This window comes from Notechis scutatus, chromosome 4, assembly GCF_049901735.1.
Source record: "Notechis scutatus isolate UNSWTSFEM ecotype Mainland chromosome 4, rNotScu1.2, whole genome shotgun sequence".
Classification (NCBI taxonomy): domain Eukaryota; kingdom Metazoa; phylum Chordata; class Lepidosauria; order Squamata; family Elapidae; genus Notechis; species Notechis scutatus.
In genome coordinates, this window is record NC_142012.1 from 164,814,054 (window position 1) to 164,831,542 (window position 17,489).

The following is a 17,489-nucleotide window of genomic DNA, read 5'->3' on the forward strand; positions in this document are numbered from 1 at the left end:
TACAGAGTGGTATTAGTACCTCCCTTGATCTTGATTGTATTCTATTCTACAATTCCAGATGTGAAGGAATGGCAGTAATTCAACACGGTTGGGAGGATGCCAGGAACGCAGATAACCAAAGTCAATGCAAAATAAATTCATGTTTGTTCCCAGCAGCTGCTGTACGCAGGCTGCATTTCTTTTAAACTCTCTTCCTAGGTGTGGCTAATGAAGGGAATCAAGGCCCTTTCATCCCCCATAAGCCACTCAACCCATGTTGCTCCCTTCTCCATTCCTTCCTGCGTGCCCTAGGATGAAGAGCGGGTGGGCCTGGGTCTTCCTCTGAACTCCCTCTCCCTTGTTCTACCTCTCCCCTGCTCTGTTCAGCCGGTCTTTGCCCTTCCCCAGTTTCCTCCACAGCCAACGGAGCCACACTCCCACCCCCTGTCAGCTATTTGTCTTCCTCTTTGGTTTCAGACTCCAACAGGGGCATGACAGCAACTTAGGATTGTTGTTAATGCAACTGAGGAAGTTGAACCTTCCACCGTGAACGTGGCGCCCTTTTCCGTGGTACTTACGCTGTCAAAATCGTTCTTTTCTTGCAAAGTCTTGGTGATGTGGTTGCAGGCATTCACACAGGATTGGATTTCCAGAGCGGCGTGGCGTAGGCTGTTGCAGAAGTCCTGGGGGCCTCCGTTCTCCAAGCCTTCTCCTTGAAATGGAAATGAAAGTAGTAGAGAAACATCAAAAGACCAAGAAGAAGGAGCAGCTCCGGAGAACTGGCCATTTCTGCCTGAACGTCTAATGCTCTTCCGTCAGCGCAGCCCTTGCGTTGACACAATCCTCGACTTACGACTGCAATGGCGGCTGGAATCTCCATCGCTAATGGTAGCAACAGGTGGAAACTAACCAAGGAGAGAAGCAACCTAGAACTAAGGAGGAATTTCCTGACAGGCAGGACAATTAACCAGTGGAAGGGCTCGAGAGTTTGTAGATGCTCCTCCATCACTGGAGGTTTTCAAGAAGAAATGAGACAGCCATTTGTCTGAAATGGTATAGGTATAGGGTCTCCTGCTTGAGCGGGGGGTGGGACTAGAAGACCTCCAAGGTCCCTTCCAACAATAGGTTCTATTCCATTCCATTCCATTCCATTCCATTCCATTCCATTCCATTCCATTCCATTCCATTCTATTCTATTCTATTCTATTCTATTCTATTCTATTCTATTCTATTCTATTCTATTGTTCCTTATTCCTCATTCTATTTTATTTCTATTCTATTTCTATTCTATTCTATTCCATTCCATTTTATTCTTCATCCAATATCTATTCTATACTATTCTATTCCATTCCATTCCATTCCATTCTATTCTATTCTATTGTTCCTTATTCCTCATTCTATTTTATTTCTATTCTATTTCTATTCTATTCTATTCTATTCTATTCTATTCTATTCTATTCTATTCTATTCTATTCTATTCTATTCTATTCTATTCCATTCCATTCCATTCCATTCTATTCTTCATCCAATATCTATTCTATTCTATTCTATTCTATTCTATTCTATTCTATTCTATTCTATTCTATTCTATTCTATTCTATTCTATTCTATTCTATTCTTGTTCCTTATTCCTCATTCTATTCTATTCTATTCTATTCTATTCTATTCTATTCTATTCTATTCTTGTTCCTTATTCCTTATTCTATTCTATTCTATTCTATTCTATTCTATTCTATTCTATTCTATTCTATTCTATTCTATTCTATTCTTGTTCCTTATTCCTCATTCTATTCTATTCTATTCTATTCTATTCTATTCTATTCTATTCTATTCTATTCTATTCTATTCTATTCTATTCTATTCTATTCCATTCCATTCCATTCCTTTCCATTCTATATTCTATTCTATTCTATTCTATTCTATTCTATTCTTGTTCCTTATTCCTTATTCTATTCTATTCTATTCTATTCTATTCTATTCTATTCTATTCTATTCTATTCTATTCTATTCTATTCTATTCCATTCCATTCCTTTCCATTCTTTGGATCAGATCTATTCCGACCTTCCCACCCCGTTGCCCATTCCCCCCAGCCAGGCTGCCCTCCGTCCTGCCAGAAGCTCACCAATCTTGGCCAGGAGGATCTTCATCAAGCCGTCCCGTTCCTTCTGCCTCTCGAAGAGGAGCTCGCTCCGGGCTTTCCACAGCATGTATTCCTCGGCTTTGGCCATCAGCCCCAGGGAGCTCCGTCGCCGCGCCAGCCGATTCCCAGCGGGGAGCGAGATGCGCCTCATGTGCATGCCCAGGTAATGGGGCACCAGGTGCAGGAAGAGCTACAGAGCCAGGCATCGAGACACGTTGGGAAGCGGGAGCAGAGAGGAACGCCAGGAAAAACTTTCCATTTGTTCATGGGGAGGGGGAGCAGGGAAGAGACGGAACATGGGCACTCCTCGACTTATAAGAGCTCGTTTACTGACCGTTCAAAGTAAAAACAGTGACTTACGACCAGGGGAGGGATTAAAAAAATCCCAGCAACCGGTTCGCTGCCCGGTTGCTGGGTGGCCGTGGCCATGGTGGGCGTGGCCTCCCAGAACTTTAGGAAGGGATGCTTTTCATCTCCCCCCAGAGTCCGGAGGCTTCCTTCGGGCCTCTGGGAGGGTGAAAACAGCCTCCCCCAGACTCTGGAGGTTCTCCAGAAACCGGAAACAGGGTCGTTGTCAGCGTTCCAGCAAACCTCCATTCCAACCAATAACTCCGAGACAAGACATTTCTGAAAAGTTCCTTTTACTGGGAGAGTAACTGGTACATCTGTGGAATCCCGAATCTGAAAGTTTCGGGATTCCTTGCAAAAGTTAAAGACTATAAATCCGTCCCCCATCACATGGCCCAATCACCATCCATCCCAAAGTAAGACTTACGTGCAACACTACGTGACCTTGAAACAGCAAAAGAATCTTATTTTGTCTAACTCGATATACTCCAATGAATTCCCCCCCTTCCACTTTCCCGGGCTCAATCGTTGGCAGCGTGGGAGCATCAGATCTCAATATGGCTTCCAAAGCTGATACTTGTTTCTGGACTTCCGGTAGTTTTGGAAGGCCCGTTTTCCGCCCTCCCAGTTGCCAAGTTTGGACATCCCTGGTGTAGGCTGTCATTTCAAATCAGGGGACCTCTAAATTAGATCAATGAATGTAAATAAATCAAACCCCCCGCCCGCCCAGCCAAGCTTGACTTAACGGTACCCAAAATAAAACGAAAGCCTGGGAACACGGAGAAGGCCCAACACTCATCCCATGTAGGTGGAAAGCCGAGCCTCCTTTGGACTCACCTGCCGGATTCGCTCGGACATCGAATGAGTATTGGGCGTGCGCAGAGAAACGTTGAGGACAATCACAGCGTTCACCACAATAGCAATGGTCACCCCCAGAAGGAAAGTTAAGTACCTTTTAACGGAAATAGAATGACACTGTTTATCTTACTGTTTATCTGTTTATCTGTATATCCATCCATCCACCCATCCATATCTCTATTATTATCTCTCAATCTCTCATCTATCTATCCTTTCTATCTATCATCTATCTATCATCTTTCTACCAATCATCTACCTATCTACACTATCCTTTCTCTATCTCTATCTATCATCTATCCATCTATCCATATCTCTCTCATCTCTCTATCTATCCTTCTCTCTCTCTCTGTGTCTCTATATATCCATCTCTCTCATCATGTATCTATCTATCTATCTATCTATCTATCTATCTATCTATCTATCTATCTATCTATCTATATCTCTATCTATCATGATCTCTTTCTCTATCTCTCTAGCTAGCTAGCTATCATCTCTGTCTAATCTATCATCTTTCTATTTATCTATCTATCTTTATCTATCTATCTATCACTATCTATCTATCTATCATCTATCTATCTATATTTATCATCTATATCTATCTCTATATCTATCTAACTCTCTCTATCATCTAACTCTCTCTATCTCTATCTCTCTATCCTCTTTATCATCTATATCATCTATCTATCTATCTATCTATCTATCTATCTATCTATCTATCTATCTATCATCTATCTATCTATCTATCTATCTATCTATCTATCTATCTATCTATCTATCCTATCTATCTATCTATCTATCTATCTATCTATCTATCTATCTATCTATCTATCTATCCTTTCTATCTGTCATCTATCAATCATCTACCTATCTATCTATCTATCTATCTATCTATCTATCTATCCTTTCTATCTGTCATCTATCAATCATCTATCTATCTATCTATCTATCTATCTATCTATCTATCTATCTATCTATCCTTTCTATCTGTCATCTATCAATCATCTATCTATCTATCTATCTATCTATCTATCTATCTATCTATCTATCTATCTTTTCTCTCTCTCCCCCACTCCCTCTCCTCCTCTCTCTCTCTCTCTCTCTCTCTCTCTCTCTCTCTCTCTCTCTCGTTCACTGCCTGCCCCAGTATCCAAATTTTGCCCGTTTTGCCAAGCGCTCACTTTCCAATGAGAGGCACCGCCTGAGATGTTTCCGGCACCTTTTTTGCAATCAGGAAAAGGAAGACGGTTTGGGCTAAGAGGACCTGGATGGAGACTGTGCACTTCTGCCCACCGGCTGCAGGAATAATAGAAAGCATTTGTTCTTGTGAGAAGGAAGGGAAGAGGGAAAGAGGGAAGGTGAACACAGAAAGGCGGAAGAAGAGAGGAGGAAGGAGAAGGGAGAAAGGAAAAAGAAAAGGGAAGGAGAAAGGGAAGGAAAGGAAAGGAAGGAAAGGAGAAAGGAAAAAGGAAAGGAAAGGGAAAGGAAAAGGATTGGAAAAGGATTATACTGTCCCAATATTCTGGTTCCCTGTTACTCTGAGTCAAAATATTTGGGAAGTTGGACCAGGGATCCTTTCCAATCTGATCTCTCTCTGCAACTGAACCCCAGTTCCTGCTGTCTCTGTTCCAATAATATTTTTTTTAACTTTTCCTCTACTGCTGCATTAGGATCCCTGGGGCTCGACTGGAGGATCTCCAGGTTTCCCTCCCGTTTGATGATTCTAAGGACTTCTCCCACCAGGCCACCAGGGCGCTGACCTTTGGCCGGCAGGAAGTAGACCAGCAGGGCAACGGAGGAAATGAGCACGCAGGGGATGATGATGTTGACCACGTAGAACAGAGGCTTCCTCTGGATGATCAAGAAGAAGACAATTTGCTGGTAGCCGATGTCGCTCGGGGTGAAGTGCTCGGCGTTCACAACTTTCTTGGCCGGCCGGTGTTTGATCGCCCACTCTCCATTCTCTGCCGGAAGGATAATCGGATCAGCCGTAGCATGTCTCACTCCCTGGAAGGTCTAGGACAACTCACCGCATCCAACTCACTGCAACGAACTCGCCACAACCAACTCACTGCGTCCAACTCACTGCAACCAACTCACTGTGGTGAACTCACTGAGTTCAACTCGCCGTGTCCAACTCACCACAGCCAATTTGCCACAGCCATCTTGCCATAGCCAGCTCACCATGTCCAACTCAACGCGTCCAACTCACCGCAAGCATCTCACCATGGCCAATTCACTGGAGCCAACTCGCCATAGCAAACTCACTGTGTCCAACTCACCGCAGCCAACTCGCTGCAAGCATCTCACCGCAGCCCACTCATCGTGGTCAACTCGCTGAGTCCAACTCGCCATGTCCAACTCACCATAGCCAACTCACCATGGTCAACTCACTCAGTCCTACTCACCGCAGCCAACTCACTGTGGTCAACTCACTGAGTCCAACTCACCATGTCCAACTCACCATAGCCAACTCAACATGGTCAACTCACTCATTCCTACTCACCGCAGCCAACTCACTGTGGTCAACCCACTGAGTCCAACTCGTCATGTCCAACTCACCATAGCCAACTCAACATGGTCAACTCACTCAGTCCTACTCACCGCAGCCAACTCACTGTGGTCAACTCACTGAGTCCAACTCGCCATGTCCAACTCACCATAGCCAACTCACCATGGTCAACTCACTCAGTCCTACTCACCGCAGCCAACTCACTGTGGTCAACTCACTGAGTCCAACTCGCCATGTCCAACTCACCATAGCAAACTCACCATGGTCAAGTCACTCAGTCCTACTCACCGCAGCCAACTCACTGTGGTCAACTCACTGAGTCTAATTCGCCATGTCCAACTCACCATAGCCAACTCACCATGGTCAAGTCACTCAGTCCTACTCACCGCAGCCAACTCACTGTGGTCAACTCACTGAGTCCAACTCGTCATGTCCAACTCACGATAGCCAATTCAACATGGTCAACTCACTCAGTCCTACTCAGCACAGCCAACTCACTGTGGTCAACTCACTGAGTCCAACTCGCCATGTCCAACTCACCATAGCCAACTCAACATGGTCAACTCACTTAGTCCTACTCACCACAGCCAACTCACTGTGGTCAACTCACTGAGTCCAACTCGTCATGTCCAACTCACCATAGCCAACTCAACATGGTCAACTCACTCAGTCCTACTCACCGTGCAACTCACCGCAGCCAATTCGCCATAGCAAACTCACTGCAGCCAACTCACCTTGTCCAACTCACCACAGCCAACTCACCATGGCAAACTCATCGTGACCAACTTATTGCAGCCAACTCTCCACAGCCAACTCGCTGTGGGACAAATGTTACTGGTAGTCCTTGACTTACAACCACAATCAAGCCTGAAATTTATGTTCTTAAGCAAGACATTTGTTAAGTGAATTTTGCCCCGTTTTGCGACCTTTCTTGCCTTGGTTGTTAGGCGAAACATTGCAGTTGATAAGTGAGTAGCCTGGCTGTTAAGTGAATCTGGCTTCCCTGTTAACTTCGCATGTCAAAAGGTCGCAAAAGGGGATCGCATGACCTTCGGGGACAGCGACGGTCATAAGTATGAGTCAGTTGCCAAACATCTGAATTTTTATCACGGGGATGCCTCAAATGTCATAACTGCAAAAAACGGTCCTAAGTCCCTTTTTTTGCTCAGTGCCGTTGTAACTTCGTTGTAACTTCGTTGTAACTTCGAACAGTCGCTAAATGAACTGTCGTAAGTCGAGGACTATCTGTGTGCTGCTATCAAAGAAAGGGTGAGATAGAATCATTAAAGAAAGGATGCCAAAGGAGGAACAGAGATGGGAACGACAAAAATTAAAATGACGTTTTAATTGTTTTAAATCAGGGCTCCCCACACTTGGCCCCTTTGAGACTGGTGGACTTCAACTCCCAGAATTCCTCGGCCAGCTATCCTCAGCCAATAAGCTCTGCTGGCTGAGGAATTCTGGGAGTTGAAGTCCACCAGTCTTAAAGGGGCCAAGTGTGGGGAGCCCTGATTTAAAATCATTGAATGGTTGATTTGTCCTGCAGGGAGTGGTCTCCATTCTGCCGCCTTGACCAAGGCTCTCTCGCCTAATGCAGGGCCACGATGGGATACCTGGCTCTGAGCCCCGGTGGCAGAAAAAAAGTGAAATTTTGGGATTTCAATTAGAGGCCCCTGTGCAGGCAGCCCCCCAAAATGAAGGGGGGGAAAATAGGGGGGGGGAAATAGGAAAGTAGATAAAACTGTTGGGGGGAAAAAGCCACGGGTCTTTGTTTTAATATAGGACAACTGCAGCATGATGACAGGTACTGTTAAGTGTTACCAAATATGGCCGTAGAGTGGAGTCGACTAGCAGACTCTACACATTGGTCCAGCCACTGGTGGGAAAAATAAAGTCCCATCAGTGGCTGAAGCTTTGGTTAGCGCTGGCTACAAAAGCTGGCGGCTGAGTGGCTTTTTACTTAAAACGCAAATAAAAGAGTTTTACCTGCTTCTGCTGCGTCCTGCCTCTTATTCCCGTGGACCCATCTAACAGGTACAGCTAATCCTCCTCCTCCTCCTCTTCCTCCTCCTCCTCCCTGCCACCCCGTAAATCCCACTCCCTTCTAGCAGTGATGATGTTACCTAGTTGGGTTATGAAACATCTGCAAGAAAACAACCAAGCCCAGAGAGCACCAAAGACCCCATACATTTCCTCTTCCTCTTCCTCCTCTTCCTCTTCCTCCTCTTCCTCCTGCCTGCCTTCCCATAAAACCCCATTTCTTTGTAGCACTGATGATGTTACCTAGTTGGGTTATGAAACGTCTGCAAGAAAACCACCAAGCCCAGAGAGCACCAAGGACCCCCCTCATGTCAACTCTGAGCTACAAATAATTCTGCTTTATTGGTCCCCAAAATCTCCAGGTGTCTCTTGGGAGGGGAAACTCCCCCCGCCCCCAAAAAACCCCTCTCTTTCCTTTCCTTCTCTCAGCTGTCGTGCCACACCAGGCGTAATGTAGGATTAGGCCGATGGTTTCCTCCACTGTCATTCTCCCTGTCTCCCAGCCCATGTCATCTGCCGCAGCGACAGCTTTTTAAACGGGGCGAAATGACAACGCTTTAATGAAAATAAAAGACAGAAGACGCCGCTTGTGTTTTCAATATGCTATTAAAACATGACGGGGGGGGGGGCCGCCAGCCTCTGCAGGGGTTCGGAATCGGAGGGGAGGGGGAGGGAGGCCCCTGAGAAACCAGCCTCAACGTCCCCGTCAGCTGCAGGAGAAGACAAGGGAAACCAAGTCCCTTGCTGCAGACTTATTAAGATGCAGCAAATTCACACATGCAAAAAAGAGATGGTTGTCAATCCCTTTAACCAGCTGGGGTAAAGACCGAGCAGATGTTTTGAACATGGCATCTTGGCTGGCTGCAGAAAACGTGTGGTTGAAGAGACACAGCTCCTCCAATCCAACAGTGCAGGATTTTTACACTCGGCAAGGGTTGGGCTAGATAACGGAAGAACAGGGTTGGAAGGGACCTTGTAGGTCATCTAGTCCAACCCCCTGCCCGAACAGGAGACCCTGCACCATTTCTGACAAAGGACAGCCCAGTGTCTTCTTTAAAGCTTCCAGTTATGAAACACCCACAACTTCTGAAGGCAAGCTGTTCCATTGACTGAAAATTTCTCCTTATTTCTAGCTGGAATCTCTCCTTGATCAGATTCCATCCATTGTTCCTTGTCTGGCCTTCAGGTGCCTTGGAGAATAGCCGGACCCCCTCCTCCTCTCTGGGGCAGCCCCTCAAATATTGCAACACTGCCATTCTGTCTCTCCTGGTCCTTCTCTTCCCTAGACTAGCCAGGTCCAGTTCCTGCAACCGTTCTTCATATGTTTGAGCCTCCAGTCCCCTCATCATCCTGGTTGCTCTTCTCTGCACTCTTTCTGAAATCTCAACATCTTTGTTTTACATCTCTTCTTTGTGGGAAGCCCTGAGATATTGGAAGACTGCTATCTTGTCACCCCATCCTTCTTTTCCTTAAAATAGACATGTCTTCTGTCCATCCATGGTTTGCTCAGATATCTTTCTTTCTTTCTTTCTTTCTTTCTTTCTTTCTTTCTTTCTTTCTTTCTTTCTTTCTTTCTTTCTTTCTTTCTTTCTTTCTTTCTTTCTTTCTTTCTTTCTTTCTTTCTTTCTTTCTTATGTTTTGGAAAATAGCTTGACCCCTTCCTCCTCTCTGTGGCAGCCCCTCAAATATTGAAACACTGCTATCATGTCTCCCCTGGTCCTCCTCTTCCCTAGACTAGCCAGGCCCAGTTCCTGCAACCGTTCTTCATATGTTTTAGCCTCCAGTCCCCTCATCCTCCTGGTTGCTCTTCTCTGCACTTTTTCTACAGTCTCAACCTCTTTTTTCATAGTGTGGTGACCAAAACTGGATGCAGTACTCTAAGCATGGTCTTTCCAAGGCTTTATAGAGTGGTATTAGTACCTCCCTTGATCTCGATTGTATCCTTCCATTAATGCAAGTTAGGATTGCATTGGCATTTAGATGGTCCCTCATGCATTCTATGATGCCATAAAGGAGATTCAGAGGCTGGATTCAGAAGACGCATTCCAGACCATCCTGCAAATATCTGGTAAGTGATAAAAGAGGCAGGGAAGACCCTTATTTTGGTCTTATTGATTAGAGGTACTCCTTGACTTATTAGGGGACTGCAGGCTAAGACATATGAAGAACGGTTGCAGGAACTGGGTATGTCTAGTCTAAAGAAAAGAAGGACCAGGGGAGACATGATAGCGGTCTTCCAATATTTGAGGGGCTGCCCCAAAGAAGAGGGGGGTCAACTTATTCTCCAAAGCCCCTGAGGGCGGGACAAGAAACAACGGATGGAAACTCATCAAGGAGAGAAGCAACCTGGAATTAAGCAGGAATTTCCTGACTGTTAGAACAATAAATCAGTGGAACAGGTGGCCACCAGAAGTTGTGTGACTCCTCCAACACTGGAGGTTTTTCAGGACAATGACTTATCTCAAATGGTATAGGGTCTCCTGCCTGAAAAGGGGGTTGGACTAGAAGACCTCCAAGGGTCCCTTCCCTATCCTCTTATGCTGTTATGGCCGCAAATCCGCCCAATATTTTCGTTGCTAAGCAAGAAAGTTGCTAAATGAAGTTTGCCCCATTTTACAACCTTTCTTGCCCCAATCACTGCACTTGTGATTGATCTGATCATTTGGTTGTTAAGCGAATCTGGCCATCACCACCCTATTGACTTTGCTTGTTGGAAGCCGGCTTGGAAAAGTTACAAGAAGGTGATCCCATGTCTCTGAAACTCTGCAACCGTCATAAGTACTGAGCAGTTGCTAAAGATCTGAATTTTGAACACGTGGCCAAGGGGATGTTGCAACCGTCGTAAGTGTGATAAATGGTCATAAGCCACTTTTTGCTGTTGTAACTTTGAACAGCCACTAAATGAACTTGTCATGCCCCTGTTGGAGTCTGAAACCAAAGAGGAAGACAAATAGCTGACAGGGGGTGGGAGTGTGGCTCCGTTGGCTGTGGAGGAAACTGGGGAAGGGCAAAGACCGGCTGAACAGAGCAGGGGAGAGGTAGAACAAGGGAGAGGGAGTTCAGAGGAAGACCCAGGCCCACCCCCTCTTCATCCTAGGGCACGCAGGGAGGAATGGAGAAGGGAGCAACGGGAGTTGCATGGCTTACGGGGGATGAAAGGGCCCTGATTCCCTTTATTAGCCACACTTGGGAATGAGAGTTTAAAAGAGATGCAAACTGTGTGCGGCAGCTGCTGGGAGCAAACATGAGTTTATCTTGTGTTGATTTTGCTTATCTGCGTTCCTGGAGTCTTTCCAACTGTGTTGAATTACGGCCGTTTCTTCACGTCTGGAATTCTTGCTCCTGCCCTGCCGAACTAATCATCTCATTTTGCCTTGATTGGACTCTTAGTTACAGTTTTTGTTGACCATGTTTTGGACTTGATTCTCTGCAGCCAAAGGCTGTTCCTGGGAGAGTTTTTCTCCAGCCGAGAAGGTAACCATGACATTGGGGGCAAAGTTGGAGCTAATAAAGGGACTCCTACGGATTATCTGACTGTGTGGCCTTTGTGCCATGCCTCGCGTCATCACACAGTCACTAAATGCTTGGTTATAAGTCGAGGACTACTTGCATATAGAGGCTTCTGGCTCAGTAGATCACAGCCAATTCTGGATAATGTTTATTGAGTTATTTTATTTGCCTGGGGAAGGATTTGTCGGAGGCCAGGAAGCCGTAGTTAGAAGAGAATAAGGAGCAAGTAAATGGTTCAAAATTGGGGAAAGAGTGTGTTAAGGGCTATATCCGTCACTTGATTTATTTAATTTCTGTATAATGAAATCGAAATGCTATTTAATTTATTGATTTCTAACAAGAGATGAGATGCCCACTAGACTGGGAGAAAAATGGAATTGAAAGGGCTGCGAGAAACTTCCTCAAATACGCTGCGGATAACAAGGAAGAGAAGGATGACTTTAAAAAAAGAGAGAGAGAATACAATAGCCCATCAGCTCCTCCATATTAAAAAAAAAAATACAATTATGCTGCAGATAATGAAACCCAGCACAAAGAGGCGGAGAAAAAAAAAAATAGGAGTAGGAATAGGTTTTATCTTCCCAGCCTCAAAAATCCAGAGAGATTGGGTCAGAGTTGCTAAAATAATAAAAGAAAAAAATGCACCTACTAGTTAGGAGAAAGACTTTTGAAAAATCTCGACGCATGATTAAAATGCAGAGATATTGCATCCCTGACAAAGGGATGTATATTGGCACGATTCTGGTTCTTCCATCTGGAACATCTGGTGTTGAAAACTGGCCAATCAAAAAAGCTGAACCTAGGAGAGCTGCGATGAAGAGCATGGCTCCTAAGTCTTTGGACCACCAGAAGATCAACTAATTCAGGACTAGAGTAGATAAGGAGATGCTAATGGAAACTCAAGGAATGCCTCAATGTTTTGGACCCCTTGCAAAAAAAAAACTAAAGGGGAATTTTGATAGAGCAGAAGAAGAGAAGAACCAAGTGGGAAAGTGACCCGGGAAGTGTTCTAGTCCAGAGGTCACCAACCTTTTGGACTTCAGGGACCACCAAACTCATAATTTTAAATCCCAGGGACCACTAACTGGTTCTGTGGGTGTGGCCTAATTTGTTGGTGTGGCTTAGTGGTCATGTGACTGGCTGGGCATGGTTTGTATGTAAATATTATAAATATTTATATAAATATTGAATTTTTTTTATAAAAAAAGAGCAACTTTTACCCAAAATCAGGCAAAGTAGGCGGGCAGATTGAGTTGCCCACAGAATCACAGAATCATTCAGAGATCTATCTATCTGCCATCAGCTAGCTCAGTCTCTCAAATTTGCTTGCTGTGAGTCTGCACTGAATAATAGAACCTTCAGTCCTAAGAGAGGTTAGGCTGCGCTTAAAAGCAGAGCCGAAGATCTAAAAGACTAGCTAGAAAGCAAGAAATCCAACCATTTCCTGCTTCCTAGCTAATCTAAATCTCCCGGCACAGCAGAACAGCTGATGGTAGGAAAAAGAAAAAATAGCAGTTTAGTGGGCAAGTTTGCCGGGTAAGGAGTGAGTGGGCGGGGAGGGTTCCCGTGGGCCATGTGAGCTTGTGTTTCTGCACAGCCTGGATTAATTGCTTTGGGGAGGTTGCTCTGGGGGTGAGATTTCTCTGCGGCCCACCAACACATACACCCAATATAAGCCTTGCCCCCAAAATAAGCCCTAATTAAGATCCCATGCACTCCGGAGTGCACGGGTAAAAATTAAGCTAGGGTGGGAATGTGGGGGGATGGAATTGCCCTACTACTTATCTTTGGACAGCGGTAGCCAGGCTTCACACACACCGACACCTTCCTTGTTGGGCTATTTCTGCAGCTGGCAAGGCTGGCAAGGCTTTCCTGAAGGCCTCTGTAGCTGAAAATAAAGCTCTGGATCGATCCACAACTCTGTTATCGGCTGCAGAGGCCTTCAGGAAAGCCTTGCCGGCTGCAGAAGAAGAAGTTCCTGAAGGCCTCTGACAGGGAAAAGGAGGCTGGGGGAGATGCACACAAGTGAGGTTAGTCAGTGGATGACATCCCCCCAAAATCAGACCTGGTGCCTTTTTTGGTGGCAAAAAATAAAATAAAATAAGACAGGGTCTTATTTTCACAGAAACATGGAAGCAAGACCCTCCCGCTTACTTACCTGTAAAAGCTTCGGTTTCGATAAAAATCCATTCAATTGTTTTTCCCTCTTCGACGGTCAACAAGAGGTTGATTTCAAGGGCATTGTAAGTCTGGGACCTGGGCAAGGAGAAGACACACAACTAGGATCAGTTCATGGCATTGGTGCTGCAGTAGTAAGGTTGTAATCTCCTCCTCCAACTCCTCCTCCTCCAACTCCTCCTCCTCTAGCTCTTCCTCCTCTTCCTCTTCCAACTCTTCTTCATCCTCCAACTCCTCCACCTCCAACCCCTCCTTCTCCACCTCTAACTCTTCCTCCTCCAACTCCTCCTCCACTTCCACCTCCAACTCCTCCACCTCTAACTCTTCCTCCTCTTCCTCCTCCAACTCCTCCACCTCTTCCTCCAACTCCAACTCCTCTAACTCTTCCTCCTCCAACTCTTCTTCCTCCAACTCCTCCTCTTCCTCCTCCTCCTCCTCTTCCTCCAGCTCCTCCTCCTCCAACTCCTCCTCCTCTAGCTCTTCCTCCTCTTCCTCTTCCAACTTCTCCACCTCCAACCCCTCCTTCTCCTTCTCCACCTCTAACTCTTCCACCTCCAACTCCTCCACTTCCACCTCCAACTCCTCCACCTCCAACCCTCCTTCTCCTTCTCCACCTCTAACTCTTCCACCTCCAACTCCTCCACCTCTAACTCTTCCTCCTCTTCCTCCTCCAACTCCTCCACCTCTTCCTCCAACTCCAACTCCTCTAACTCTTCCTCCTCCAACTCTTCTTCCTCCAACTCCTCCTCCTCCTCTTCCTCCAACTCCTCCTCCTCCATATCTAACTCTTCCTCCTCTTCCTCCTCCAACTCCTCCTCCTCTTCCTCCTCCAATTCCTCCACCTCCAACTCCTCCACCTCCACCACCCCCATCACCTACCCCAGCCCTTCCTCCTCCTTTCCTCTCTATGATCTGGACCACTCAGCCAATGACAGGATTGGAAGGGATGATCTGAAAGTCCCACCAGGTTTGAAAGTCCCACCAAATGTAGCCATGTTTTAATGGCTGTGCTTTAATCCGGAGACCTTCGCCCAAAGCCACCAAGAAGATCTTGAAGGCAACTCAGGTGAGGCCTTCCTTCCCCATCCTACTCCTCCCTTCCTCCCCATCCTACCACAAAGGGAGCAACCAAGGGACTCACTGGAACACCATGGAGCAATTTTGCCAATCGAAGGGGAAGTAGGTGACGACAATGGAGCAGACGCTCCGATAAATAGCTGGAGGCAGCCAAGTGATGCTCCCATCAGGAGACACCAAAGCATTGGCATACAAGGCCACATCAAAGACCCCATCGATGCTGCAAGAAAGAAGGACAGAAAGAGATCAGAAATGAAGGGGTCCTTGGGTCTCTCTGAGCTTGGCTTGTTTCCTTACAGACGTTTCATGACCCAACTACAGGGTTGGGATTCTACCAGTTCGCATCTATTTGCTAGAACCGGTTGTTAACATTCTAAGCAGTTCGGAGAACCGGTTGTTAGAAGAAATTACTGGGCTAATCCTGTAAGGAAGGCAGGAAGGAAACATTCTGGTGTTGCTTACAGAAACTGCCTCTCCGTTAACCCTTATTACATTCTTGGCAAGACTAGACTTCCTGTCTCAGGAACGTCTCTGGAGTTTTTTCCCCCTCCTTTGCTGGTACTTTGCTTGTGTGGAGTGACCATTCAAAGTTACAATGGCACTGAAAAAAGTGACTTATGACCATTTTTCACACTTACAACTGTTGCAGCATCCTCACAGTCATGAGAGGCCAGGCGAGGCGATGCGTGCCTCGATGTGAGTGATGTTGAGTTGGCCACGCCCAGCCAGTCACATGACCATCAAGCCATGTCCATCCAGTCACATGACCACCAAGCCATGCCCACCAACTAAGCCATGCCCACAGAACCAAACAAAAAATCTGAATCCGACCCCTGCCCAACTAGGTAACATCATCAGTGTTACCGGAAGTAAGGAGTGCTATTTGCTGCCAGTTTATATTCTGGTGACTTGTCTGTGTGGGTGGGTCTTAGAGATTCATTGGCTGGGCTGTTTACTGATGGCTCTTTGGCAGTTCCTTGATTGGGGTATCGTTTAGGTTTAGTTTACTTTATTGTCATTGCACCTCATACAATGAAATTAAATACCATCTTCAGTGTACATTATGACTATGAAAATCAACACAAACACACATCCTTCACATTCTATGCATTGAATTGAAAACCTCTGATATTGCACTAATATTGCACTAGACAGTAGAATTCAATAGAGTTACTACCCTGGGATATAAGCTGTTTTTCAGCCTATTTGTCCTTGTTTTTATTATTGTCCTGTACCATCTGACAGGTGGTAATAGTTCAAAACAAGGGTTCCAGGATGAGATGGATCTTTGAGGATGTTTTAAACTTTCTTAAGGCAGCGGGAGCTATAAAGCTCTTCCAAAGAGGGGAGAGGGCAACCAATGATCTTCTGGGCAATGACGTTAACCCTCTGGAGTGCCATCCTATCTGCCACGGTGCAATTGGCAAACCATACACAGGTGCAGTATGTTAAAATTCTCTCTATGGTGCAGCGGTAGAAGGTCACCAGCAGTTTTCCATTCAGTTGTTGTTTCCTGAGAAACCTCAGGTGGTATAATCTCTGCTGGGCCCTTTTGAACAGGGCTGCAATGTGAGCACCCCAGATCAGGTCCTCTTTTATGGTGACACCCAGAAACTTAAAACTGGCCACTTTCTCCCCTCGGTCACCATGGATAAGCAAGGGCTGGATATCTGATCTGTTCCTTCTATATAGTCCACTATAAGCTCCTTGGTCTGATTGGTGTTGAGGACCAAGTTATTGTCTCCACACCACGAAAACATTGCTTACTTGATTGTTTGTCTGATTGTTGATGTCGGGGTTTAAGCTATGCTGATCTGAGTACTGATTACTGGTGGAGTGGTACTGGAGCAGGTGTGTGAAACCCAAAGGCTGTGGGCTGGATGCAGCTAGTGTTTAAATCTGGCCCGCAGAGCCACCCTGGAATCAGCAAAGGACTGGCCCTTGGTGCCTCTGCCAGCGAAAACTGAGCTGCATTTTCGCTGGGCAGAGAGCTAGCAAAACAAACTAAAAAGAAAACCAAAGGAGAAATGTTTCCCCTTTTGCATTTGAGCATGCAAGAAGGGACAGGAAAGGAGAAAAGGAAAGGGGAAAGGGAAAGAAAAAGAAAAAGAAGGGAAGTTGGGAAAAGAGCAAGGGAGGGAAAAGAAGGGAAGAGGGGAAGAAGGAAAAAGAAGAAAAAAAGGAAGGAAGTTGTCAGCGTTCCAGAAACCCTGCATTCTGCCCAATAACTCCGAGACAGACATCTTCTCAAAAAATTCCTTTTTAAAAAAAATTTGGATAGTAAACTGGCACAACTGGGGTATCCCGAATCTGAAAGTTCCAGGTTTCTTTACAATAAGTAAAAACTACAAATCCATCCCCTGCAACCATCATCACATCACATGGCCCAATCACCATCCGCCCCAAGTGAAGACTTCCTCTCACTTATGCGCAACACAACCTGACCTTGAATCAGAAAAAGAATGTTATTATGTCTAACGAAATACACTCCGATAAATTCCCCCCTCCCACTTTCCCAGGGTCAGATGTAGCAGCGTGGGACCATCAGATCTCAATATGGCTTCCGAAGGAAGGAAGGAAGGAAGGAAGGAAGGAAGGAAGGAAGGAAGGAAGGAAGGAAGGAAGGAAGGAAGGAAGGAAGGAAGGAAGATTATAAGAAGAGTGTGGGAGGGTCTGGGGGAAGTCCTGCCTTAACACTTGGCCAGCACAGGTGCCCCCAACATGGGTGACATCAAGCTGGCCACACCCACCCAGGTCATGCCCACCCAGACCCTCCGAGGTCAAACACAACCTTAATGCGGTCCTCAATGAAATCGAGTTTGACATCCTTGTGCTGTAGTCTTTTTTCC

General features: G+C 45.9%; 1 protein-coding gene across 1 annotated transcript in view; it reads right to left on the reverse strand.

The window, feature by feature from the left end:
* Positions 1–237: 237 nt before the first annotated feature.
* Positions 238–17,489, reverse strand: part of CHRNG (cholinergic receptor nicotinic gamma subunit) — a 39,648-nt gene continuing 22,396 nt past the window's right edge. The window contains exons 5-11 of the mRNA XM_087965548.1: positions 14,705–14,860; positions 13,544–13,641; positions 5,084–5,287; positions 4,505–4,619; positions 3,306–3,420; positions 2,103–2,310; positions 238–691 (exon numbers count right to left, since the gene is read on the reverse strand). Of these exons, the coding sequence (XP_087821674.1) occupies positions 453–691; positions 2,103–2,310; positions 3,306–3,420; positions 4,505–4,619; positions 5,084–5,287; positions 13,544–13,641; positions 14,705–14,860 (1,135 nt within the window). The 3' untranslated portion in view covers positions 238–452. The remainder of the gene's footprint in view (positions 692–2,102; positions 2,311–3,305; positions 3,421–4,504; positions 4,620–5,083; positions 5,288–13,543; positions 13,642–14,704; positions 14,861–17,489) is intronic.